This window comes from Pongo abelii, chromosome 1 (genome assembly GCF_028885655.2).
Source record: "Pongo abelii isolate AG06213 chromosome 1, NHGRI_mPonAbe1-v2.0_pri, whole genome shotgun sequence".
Taxonomy (NCBI): Eukaryota; Metazoa; Chordata; class Mammalia; order Primates; family Hominidae; genus Pongo; species Pongo abelii.
The window spans coordinates 52,151,662-52,163,926 of NC_071985.2; the positions used below are offsets into that span (position 1 = coordinate 52,151,662).

General features: G+C 39.4%; 1 protein-coding gene across 8 annotated transcripts in view; it reads right to left on the bottom strand.

Moving 5' to 3' along the window:
* Positions 1-767: 767 nt before the first annotated feature.
* Positions 768-12,265, bottom strand: part of CRB1 (crumbs cell polarity complex component 1) — a 280,501-nt gene continuing 269,003 nt past the window's right edge. For 3 of the 8 annotated variants that reach the window (XM_054523799.2, XM_002809663.4, XM_054523816.1), the window contains one exon: positions 770-1,938. In XM_054523799.2, the coding sequence (XP_054379774.1) occupies positions 1,723-1,938 (216 nt within the window). In that variant the 3' untranslated portion in view covers positions 770-1,722. Of the gene's footprint in view, positions 1,939-6,020; positions 6,854-12,265 lie in introns of those variants that run through there. The other 5 variants (XM_002809664.4, XM_054523818.2, XM_054523797.1 and 2 more) reach the window with 4 other exon arrangements.

Here is a 12,265-nt window from a genome sequence, read left to right on the forward strand (position 1 = left end):
CTAAATTCTAGACAGAGAAAATTGAGAACAACAACAACAACAAAAATACACAGTCTCTCAGGTGGTGATAAACAGTACGGAAAAAAATAAAGCAGAGTTTAACAAATGAAGAGAAACTATCAAAAGAGATGGAGAGGGGATGGACACTGAGGTAAGAAGAAAATCAAGATGAAATGGTGTCCCATTGTGTGGAAAATATTTCAAGAGGAGTGACAATCGTTTCAATGCTTCGGAGAGATCTGAGGACTGAGGACTGAGGACTGAGGACTTGACATTGTGTTTGACCATGTGGAGGTCATGGAGTGGTGATGAGAAAAGCCACATTAGTTTAAGTTCAAGAGAGGATGAGAGAAAAGGAAAGGGAAACCGAAAATACAGAAAACTCCTTTGTAGATGTTTTGCTGAAAAGGGGTGTTGAGGAATGGGGTAGATATTGGAGTGACATGAGGGCCACAGGAGAGAATTTTATATGATAGGAAATATGACAGCATGTTTGGTGCTGATAGGGATGCCCCAGGACAATGGGAAAACTGATGATGTAGAAGAGAAGGGCACTTGCCGAAATGATGTCCTTGAGTAGTTGAGATGGATGGATTCTTCTAGACCAGATTTAAAAATTCATGTCATTAGACATGTTGAGTGTATACCCAGAATATATATGCATCTATTCTTAAGTTTTATTTATATTCTACAACGGTAGCATGTTTCATATATTTCAAAGCACATATAAAAATATAACCAGATGCTTTGTAGAAGAAAATATAAGAATAGAAACCCCAGCATTTTCTCCAAATATCCCATAGTCTTAAACACATACTCCTTAAAGTGCACACATTTAACTTTGGAGTTCTTACCTTTAAACAATGTCACTGTTTGGCACTGATTTACCTAAAAGCAGTTGGAAGAGAAGAACTCGATTTTTCGAACTTGAGAATCTGAGTTTTCCTCCTGTTTTGATTTCTATCTAGGAAGTGTTTTGCCTTAACCAACCCTTTACAAAGAGTAATAATTTGAAAATGTAACCAACTTCAGATGATTTAGGTAAAAGATCTAATTCATAAGCAGGTTCTTCAAATGTTCCTAGAGGTTACTTTTGTCACACGTAATGTCACGAAAATGCAAAAAGTACTCAGAAAGGAGAACAACTGCATTTCAATTTTTATTTGTTGCCATTGGGTCACTTTTTTGAACCATAAGTCATTCCCAGAGCTTTCTCTGAATCCGTGAATGAAGGACAAAAGTATACATCCCATCGCTGCTATCCAACAATAACTTTGACCACACGATAGGAGAAGTGAGAAATGTAGCCAATTTTTTCCTGTAGTGTTTGTGTAAACATATGGCAGTTTACACAGAAACTACAGAAAGTACAGAAACCTAAAATGAAAACTAAAATTTGTTCCCAGTTTGAAAAGAGGAAAGAGTTTCAGTGATAGCCACTAAAGCCACAGAAGACTTTATTCTCTGGAAGATGTTTTTGCTAATTATAAGGCTGAAATTACTGGCATAGACTTTTTCTGCGACTGGCTGATATAACGTAATAAAATAACGGTGTCGAGTGGAACCACTGTGAAGGTTTTTAAGGTGGTCAAAGGAATCATTCCTGTAGTTCCAGTGTAATCCCAGTTGCAGATTAACGTTGTCAGGTATGTCAGAGATACCCGAAGTACAGTCGTCACATTCACAGTGTGTGGATCCCCATCTCGAAGGGACACAATGCTCCTAAATCAGTCTCTCCATTGCAGGGGGCGGCATCAAGTTCCACATTTCCACTCGGGAGCCCTCCTTCTCCTGACGGCTGGGGCTGTAGGTTCCCTGAGTTGCCCTTTTGTTGAAGGTGACAACAGAAGCAACAATGGCCAGCAAGAGGATCAGTAACAAGGCGAGGGTCACTGAGCCAATAGCGGTGAAAATGTCGGAGATCAAGTCATCTGCCAACTGGAAAGATTGAAATCATTGGGATGCGAATTCTACAGCAAAGGCAAATAAATATTCAGGACAATGGAACTACCCAGGAATGAAGACCAACCAGAGCAAGCTGGTACCACTCAGTACTGTAAAAAGACCAAGGTATTAAAAGAAAGTCAGATTTTCTTATTCTCAAATCATTTGCAAATGATCATATATCTAGCATCTAAAGTCTACAGTCAGAAAATATGGCATGAAATATCTACCATATTTGCTCAGTCTCTTAATCTCAGTGACTGAGATCATTCATGTAGCAACAAAGGCAAAAGATGAGCCCACACTTATATTTGTGAAATGATTCTAGATCTATAGCCACGTATTATTCATGATATCTTTCCTCCCTTGCCAAAAGTTTTAATTTGGGACTGAAGAAATGGTTATTTTACAGTTTTGTTTTGTTGTTTTGGGAAAGGAAATAAATTAAATTAGTTGGGTCTTGTGGGAAAAATTCTTGAGACAGGAGGGACTGTGATACGCTGGTCTCACAGGGGGGTTCCATAGGAATCACCTTGATCCAGATTCGACATGGCAATTGAATGGTTGTAAAGGCACATGTGCTTAACGCTGAATCCAAGCATCTAGCAGCAGACAACGGCAGGTAGAGCCCTGTCAAAGGGAGCTGGATCCTGGGCTCTCAAAGTTGTTATTTTTACACAGTGGTTTGATTAATGTTAATTCCGATGTGTTTGCAAAACACTTTTTAGCAAACCTGAACTCTTATCAGTTTAACAATGGCTAACATGAAACTGTGACTGAGTTGCATAGAAATATTAAAGACAGAAAGGAGTTACTGTTTGAATTTTTAAACGGATTTTTTCAAAGACATATTTCTGTCAGAGTAAATCAGTAGTAAACTCTTTTACCTTCTTATTTAGCTTTCTCTAGGACTCATCCCCACGTTACCAAACCAATCTATTACAAATTAAATCTGTGTTTAACATCCTAGAGAGCTTAAATATCTTTTCTATCCTTAGTCTCTTTTTATTGTTCCCTGTGTCTTGGTTTAAATTATTTTACAGTTAATATAATATTCTAACATCTTCATAGTATTGTCTGGGATCTACTCACAATAATCCTTGCTCAAATGTGGTTCATTAGTTTGTGCATTCAATCAGCAATACTTGTTGACCATTTACTATGAGCATTTGCTGAGCTAGGAAATTAAAATACAAAGACAAATAAAAGTTTGGAATCTGGAGCTCAAATTCTGGAGATAGGAGAAGAGGAAGACACACACACACACACACACACACACACACACACAAATAATCATAATACATTACAGATAGGTGTTATGACCGTGTGATGAATTAATTGTGTTGAGGAGTAGGTGGAGCAAGATTGGAATGAGACATGATTGTCCTTTGAAGGATTAGTGGATGCTCAAGTACTTCAAGGAGGAAATTCCACTTTAATGAGACAATCTCGGTGGCTCACGCCTGTAATCCCAGCACTTTGGGAAGCTGAGGTGGGCAGATCACCTGAGGTCAGGAGTTCGAGACCAGCCTGGCCAACATGGTGAAACGCTTTCTCCACTAAAAACACAAAAATTAGCAGTGCATGGTGGTGGGCGCCTGTAATCCCAACTACTTGGGAGGCTGAGGCAGAAGAATCGCTTGAACTCGAGAGGCAGAGGTTGATGTAAGCTGAGATCACGCTACCGCACTCCACCCTGGGCGATAGAGCAAAACTCTGTCTCAAAACAAAAACAAAAACAAAACATAAAACGCAAGAAGACATAAAAGTCCTTAGAATTTAGGGAAACAGTAAGAAACCCAGTGTGACCGAAGACATTGACCATGAATGTGTATGTTTGAATTGGGAAAGGGTGAAAAGAGTTGGTGAGAGAAAATACTATAAAGTAGAAGAGTCTTGTTAAGAAATGTGAATGCCACACTAAACTCAGACTTTGTCCTGTAGTCAGTGAGGAGCCACTGAAGATATTTAAGCAAAAGCATAACGTGATAAGCTCTGGTAACAGGGTGGAGGATGGGAGATAGGTAGGTGGGGAAGAAATTGGAGGCAGAGAAGTTAGTTTATCTTGTTAGTCATGGTAGGAGATTACCTAGGTCTAAATTTAGCAAAGGAGTGAGAATTGAAGGGAAAGAATGGTTGAGAGAGATTTCTGAGGTAAATTCAGCATCACCCCATGTCAGATTGTGTGGGGCAGTGGGGAAGAGAGGAAGGATGAAGATGGCTGGTGACACCACATTAGATGAGCAGGTGGATTGGGATGTCAGTCATTGAAATTGGGTTCACACGAGGAAAAACTGGGTTCACATGAGGTTTGTGTAGGAAGAATATGAGGTCAGGTTGGGAAAAGCTGGTCTTAGGTGCCTTGGAGACATTCAAGAATATAGTACTATTAGATCATTAGAAATACGTTTACTACTCCATCTCCCCTTCACATTACTGTGAAAAATTCTGGGTTATGACAACTTTTCATCCTCCGATGATTGGAGCTTTTGAAGTAAAGCATATAGAATTTCATAGAGTTCAGTAGTTTTTTTAGAAAAAATAGTTTATGTCAACTAGAGGGCAAGCTCTCCATCCATACTGTGTGGCATGCTTTTGTAAATAATTATATGTTTTATCAACAAAGATAACTCTGGCCTGGGAAAGAGGAACAGAACCGTAGAGTTGGGCTTGAAAGGTCAAAAGGCTGGGATACAGAAGGGCAGATGAAATCTGACCAGAAAAACACCTTAGTACTATCCAATGATCTTTAGAAAATGCACACTCTTGTTCTTAGATGTTGATTTCATCTTAATCTGTCTGGTAAATCATGCCATCTGTTGGAGTAAATGGCGGTTCTCCTGGATGAGAGAGTTGGGAGTGTCCACACCCATGCACACAAGAGAAAAATCATTTGGTTTGTCTCTGTTTTCTAAACTTTTCCAGGCCCTTCTCTTCTCATTCAGCCTGAGATTGATTACATTGGGTAAACTGAGGCTGCCTAGATCCTCTCATCTGCTATGCTGCAAAAGGAGAGGATGAAGGACTCATGGGGGTGGGTCCTGAGTCCTTGTTAGTACCCCAATTCAGGTTGAACCAGAGGGCTGACCTGTTTCACATATTTTGGGACTCCTAAGGAACCAAGTCCTTCATCTACAGTTGCTTTGCTGTTCTTAAAAATGTGATAAAAATAAAAGAGCAAATTCAAGGCCTGGAATCCAGCCCCACCTCTGCCAGTCCTGGCTGTGTAATGAAGTGGTTAAGAGGTCAGTCTTCAGAGGCAGAGACCTGGGTTTGATTCGTGGCTCTGCCAATTACTTGTGCAAACACAGCAAGTTATTTCACCTCTTAGGAACTCATTTTCATCACTTATAAAATGGAATATTAACATCTACTTCAAAGGATGGGACCAAATAAAACACAAAGAATGTAAAATACAAAAAGCACAGCCTATACGAAGTTCTCAAATACACAAACATATTAGTAGTCATTAGTATACCATTTATCATTATCCCTAATTCTATTTGCTTTCAAAAGATAAACTAGAATTCCCTCAGGACGTTGCAGTATGACCAAGGGAGCCAACCTACAAACCTAATATTGCAATTCCCAGCCTCATATAAAGTTTTTGATGAAAGAGTTCCCCCAACTGTATCAAATAGGGCATGTCATTAAGCTTTAGAGTGAACTGAATGAGTAGGGTTTTGAAATCGCCTCTTCAGGGCCCTTTGCTTTTAAATTCCCATGGTTGAAAGGCTTTTTTTTTGCTCCACTATTCTTCAACTGTGCTTAAAATATACGGCACTAGGATGGATCTTTTGATAATTGAAACTGCTGGGACACATGAACTGATGATGGAGGCCTCCAGGTGCAGGATGAGATTTAAGGCCAGCCCTATTTGGATTGGTTGTGCTTTAACACTGCGCTTTTGAATAACCTTTTCCTGAAAAGACATACCCCAAATTAATTATAAATATCATGTAGAATTGTTTTTTTTCTGAAAAATGACATGCTGCTATCTGTAGTCAGTTATCATATTAACATCTTTTAAAAAATGTATATTGTATGTATGATTAATTTAAACTGTGATTACTTTGAACTCCATATCTGCAGAATAAAATAAACAGATGTTTCATTTGTTCTCCTCAAAGAGAATTTATTCTGAAACACTAACTGGGTTCTGGCCTATATAGGACCCAAGCAAGGTTATGCCATGGTATTCTATGGTGAGACTGTCAAAACCTATTTTGAAACTTCCATCCTGATTACTGTATGCTGGAATGTGCTAGCACCATACGTTAACGTGTGTTTTCCTCTCAATCCCAGAAAAGAAATTTCATCCTGTTTCTTCTGAAGGGGAACTGGAAACAGCATGCACTTGCTAAGCAGACAGAAAGGGATTTGAATCCGGTTTCGATACTTGTTTAGTATACTTAGCCTATATATACTGTTTTCCCACTTCTCTCAGAAATGTCATAAGAATGAAAGAGCAAATTCAAGGCCTGGGATGCAGCCCTACCTCTGCCACTCCTGGCTGTGTAATGAAGTGGTTAAGAGCTCTGCTCATATACCATTTTCCCACAGTATGTGTAGGATAAGTACAATAAATGGGGACAACAATTCCCACACCTTAGAATTGTTCTGAGAATTACAGCATTCAGTGGATAAAGAGCTTCTCATAGGACATACGCACAGGAGGAGAACTTTGATCCATGTGATTACTCTTGTTTATTACCCCGAGTGACCTTCCCCTGATTGATTTTCTTGATCCTGTTTGGATTTCAGAACTCCTACCATCCACTCAGGGCCGAACTTGTGAACAAGGAGGCGCTTCAGGTTATCACTCTCACTGTGCTGATGTGGCGCTGGTGGAAGGGTGTGCAATCTGAGCCTATCAGAATCAACTGTTACGAATTGCTTGAGAGTTCACCTAATTTGGAAAACACAAAATGAGCTGCAAATAAGAGAAATGAGACAAATTCTGTTGTCAGCATCAGGACCTATCTTTCATGATATTTAGGGCCGATGACAGCATTTGAAATAACGTGAAAACAATAAACATACCAGAAGGAGCCCTGAAAAAATATGAAACATTGCAGGATTTTTTGGAAAATGTAACCTCACATTTCCAAGTGAACGGAGGTGCAAACATGAAAGCTGTGACTTAAAGTGAGGGAATTCAAGAGCTAATGCTGCAACCATCAGCCCCTTGAGGTCCTTTCTCTCATGCCTGCTTTTTATAAAACCAAGAGAAGTATGTTTGTGGTTAAAAATAGAGGCAATATTTGGGGTTAAAAACTGGCTCCTGGAAAACACCACAGTGGAATGAATTACTTCGAGTCTTTCCTGGAATTCAGTTGTATGTATATCAGTTACATAGAAATATGTGGAGACAGTTTAAGATGGAAAGTTAAAATGTTTGAATGTGCCAGTTGATTGCAGGTTACATTCCAGCTTCAATATGTGCGTTTCTGAAACTAGCTGTGTCTGTGTGTGTATTTAGTGTTACATCAAATAACCAAGTAAGACCATTATGTGCAATTAAGAGAATTAGTGATTCATGGAAAAATTATTTTAAACACACTGTGTATTTAACCTTCCAGTTGGAATATTTATCTTCCATCTACATATATAAAGTAAAATAAAGGCATCTCTCGAATGCTCATCCTCTAAATTTTTTAAAAAAGGAATACAAATTCGGAGAGCAGTTCTTGTGAATTGCTATTCTGACAAGTAGATCATCAATTTGGTGGATGGTAAAAACCTCCCACACAGACCTCAGTCCTTGAACTATATCTTATCAGTGAATTGTTAGAAAGGGCCGTTTCCATAGTAATATTGAATATGTGCCAAAACTCTGTTTTTAAAATTAATATTGCTATAGCAGCCAATTTTCAACCATAAATATACTGTCCATTTTACAGTCATAAGGGGAAAATAAGGTATCAAAAAGCCAAAAGAGAGGACTCGGGAAGTGTCCTGGGATAAGTAGGAGGCTATCCAGCCAGATGCTCCTTTCACCAAATAAAAGGCTTAGGAATGTGAAGAAAGGACAGCGATCAGAGAGCCACCAGGCACCTTTCCCTCTGAGCAGCAGGCCGACAGCAGGGAACAGGGGAGGGAGGGATCTGCACTTCATGCTGAGTATCATTTTCTCCTTGGCACTGCCCCATCTCTTCATCTGGCTGCTCTGTTTCTCCCAGAAAACAGATAAGCTCCCACTGGGTTTGCTGAGAACGGAACAATGGTGAGCTACGGCCCCCTCCAAGGGCTGTAAGACTGCAGTTAGCAGGGTTTGAAGTCCCTTGCTGGAAAAAGAAGGAATCCAATATAAAGGCTTTCTCATTAATTCTCACCATGTGATTACAATTTCTTATAACTATGCTGATTGGGAGTCATCAGAATAGCTGGGGGAGGAAAAACTGAGATGAGATGGGACCGTCCAGGGAACCGCAGCCTGGAAGATGCTTCCTGGGAACCTTCTGATATGATTTCTGTACCAGAAGGAATGGTATAGCTATGATAGGAAGGAAGAGACTAGAACAGCTACTGTGGAAATTTCCTGTGGACACATTGGAGATAAATGAGGAAAGAAAATTGATCTAACATAAGGATATATATTTGGAATTCTAGTTCCAGGTTAAACAATCAACCTCAACATTAACTCAAGCATGACATATTTCCTCTTGTAGACCTTTAGGGAAAGGGCCCAGTGACACTGAGATTTGACATGTGCTGTGACATTGGTCATCAATAGACAAGTTTATTTCTGCATTCAACAAATTGTGTAATCACAATGCTAGCTAGAAGTAGAGTGGTGAGCCAAACAGTCCCTGGCAGGAGCCAGTATAGGCATTAGATCTGTAAAAATAAGTATCAAGCAAAAGCCCTGATAATTCACAACCTCTCTCCTACTTAGGATACCAGATTTTAGGCAGAAGCATAGATGCAGCTAGAAGTTTGAGGACATTGCTTTCATATTTTTCTCTCCATAAGCAGGTGGTATAAGTGATAGCATTGTTTTCTTTGGAGCACATGGCCTTGTGAATAAAAATTATCGCCTCGTCTCATACAAGAACCAAATCCCAGCAGCTCAAACTGAGTTATATTTCATTAAGCTTTGTAAATTTATTGTTGAAAGATAATGGCTAGCCATTTCTTCTGACCCTGTGTCAGTGGTTTGCCAGATGTTTTTAACACAGAAAATGCTTTAATTCTCTTAATAACTCAACTAGGTAGGTGTTACTATTTGCTGTCATCTTCTTGGGGAGACCTTCCCTGACCATCCTTTTTGATTGCAATCAGCTTTCGTTCTCTCAAGCACGCAGTACCATGTGAAGTCTATAGAGTTTATGTGTGTATCCTGCTGTAATGGAAGCTCCATTCAGGTGCAGATATTTGCCTTCCTTGTTCCCAATTGTTTCCCTGGCAATTGTGTCTGTTCCACAAAGACATTGCAGACTGCCACTTGGCAGAAGAGAATTAAAAGTTAGAGCTTGTCTAGCAGCATGCAATGAGCTATTGACTTTATCAACACAGAGCTTCTTCCTCTTGGGATTTTTACCTAATAAAAATCTCAGCATGTGTCCAGCAGAGGAACGGAAGCAGCAAGGGGAGGTGCCATCTCTGAGGTGCTGCTGGCAGGAATTGGAGTGGCAGATAAGGGATAATATGACCAAGGAGCCAACCAGACATGAGCATTATTCCTTTTTGTGAAATCAACAAACAATGTGTTTGTTTTTACCTTTTCCTGCCCCTCGTATCTAGAATGGAAATGTTATCAAGTGACACAATCAGGAGCTGCTAGTGAGGATTAAAAACAAAAATAAAGGTAAAAAATAAGCAGCAGCCAGCTATCATTTACTACATGTGAATTATTCTTTTTATTTCCATTAGGTGAACTACTGGACATTAGCTTGGCCTATTTTGGTCTCAGAAAAGCTGTGTGGACATTCATGCTTCTCTCCCTTTTTTTTCTTTTCTTCTCTTTATTTCGTTTTAGAAAACAGTGGTTGCTAACCAAAGATTCAGAGCGTGTAACTCATTCAGCGCTATGAGCTGCAAACACTTGTAGTTTTCAAAGCACATCATTTTCATCTCTTCATTACTCTATGCCCAGACCTATTTGTAACCAATTCCCCTACTATCCTGTTCTAATTTCTCTCTTCTGCATTCCCACACTCACAATCCTGGCCCAACTGTCTTCTCCCTAGGTAATTCATCTATTCTCTACACACTTTTATTTCCTCCAGAATCTACATCCTCCATCCAGCCCCATAGAAAAAAATGACCGTACTTACTTTACTAGGAATCCCTGGGAACAAACTACATCAAACCTATCCATATCAAATATAAATTGCTAATTTCAATTTTATTTCTTTATTTATTTTGAGGCAGGGTCTCACTCTGTCACCCAGGCTGGAATGCAGTGGCGTGATCTTGGCTCATTGTAGTCTTGACCTCCCGGGCTCAAGCAATCCACCCACCTTGGCTTCCCAAAGTGCTGGGATTACAGGTGTGCGCCACTCCACCCAACAATTTTTAAGTTGAGGCTCTTTATTTATGAGTCCCATTTCCTCATGAGGGTCATCATCAGTTGCAGCCTAGCTAGTGCCAGGGGTTCCAGCAGAGCAACTCTCTTTACCTGCCACTTTTCAAACAGGAATCACCTGCTCCTGCCAAACCACTTCTCCATCCTGAAACATGCCATTTATTCAATCATGCTTCTCCTCTTTTTAAAAGATAATTCAAACTTTCTCTGTACTTTGCAAAGCCTCTCCAGGGAAGCCCATGTGACTCCACTCACCTGTAACTCTTACACAGCAATGTCCAGGGTCAGCACATTTTTGAGAAGAGCTGTAGCTAGGCCTGCCTGGCATAGCATATGCACATGAATGTGTAGCTGTTGTTTAATGTGAGTTAAGCCAAATCCATCCCTCCCTTCAGGACTGTAAGGCATGACTATTTGTTACTCTGGAACTTCTCAATAATATAAAATGCAGTGCTTTGCCCAAGTGGCTGATCAATTATTATTGACTCACAGACTTGTAACACTGATTGCCCTGTTTAACACATTATTAAGTTCTTCTCAGTCATAAGAAGAGTTCTACAGAGCCCAGAAAATTTGTTGGTGGTGAAATTCATTCATTCATTTATTCATGCTTTCATTCACTTACTCAACAAATTATTACCGAATGCCTTCAAAGTTTCAGACAGCATATTAGATCCTGGAGATATGGAAGCAAAAGGCATAACCATTATCTTTAAAATAATTCACTATTTAGTGATAGTGCCTGGGGGTGGGGCAGCTATATAAACAATTACAGTTCCATATGGGTAGTGTTAGTTTAGAGGTGAATATGAAGGAAAAACAAGGAGAAAGGAAGGTGCCTCATGGGATCTCTAAGTTTCTCAAAGGAAGTTGCTGGGAGAATGGTAAAGAAGTATGTTTTAGGCTGAAGGAATCATCATGATCCAATTGCTTTAAGGAGAACAAAAAGCATGCCTGTGGTTCTGGGACATTTCCTGCATGCCTGGGAAACTTTACAGAAGGATAACTCCTTATGCAGAGCCACAAATAGAGAAGAAATAGAATAGGAAGTGGCAGACAGCTCATGTGCCAGGAAGGTGTTTACCAAAACTGAGCATGTAACCCATCTAGATACCATGTCAAGAAACCTGATTTCCTGTCTCTCAGGAGGGCCAGAATGGAGGGAGCGATTTCATGTGTACTCGCTGCTGGTCCTTTCCTAGGCTGATGACTTATACCACTTATTTTAAACATAGTAGCTTCATTATTTGAGTTCCCTTTTTATGTATCTTCTGGGTCCTCTACTAACCTGCATTTGTAGTGCAGAAAAAGATTGTAGTTTCTTCATATCCATTTCTGCCATACTAAATAATTTTAGAAGACAAGGGATAAATATGCCAATTGATTTTATACAGAATTCCAAAAGCAAGAGAATATTCAGTGGCAAAAGAATTAAAAGGGCAGGGGACAGTTTGAGATAAAAAAGATACTAAAAAGACATGCCAACTGATGACTAAATGCAATTGATTGTATCCTGGATTTAAAAAATCTATAAGGGACATGATTGGGACAATTAGAAAGTCTGAATATGGATAGTATATAAGATGTTAAATTTCTTGAATGTGATACCAGCATTGTGGTTATAGAAGGAAGCCCTCTTAAGAGATACTAAAATACTTAATGGTAAAGTGTCATGACATCTGCAATCTACTTTCTAATCACTGAGCAAAAAAAAAAAAAAAAAATACATGTATATGGACAGAGATAAAGCAAAGGTATCAAAATGTTAAAAAGTTGGTAATCTGGGTTAAA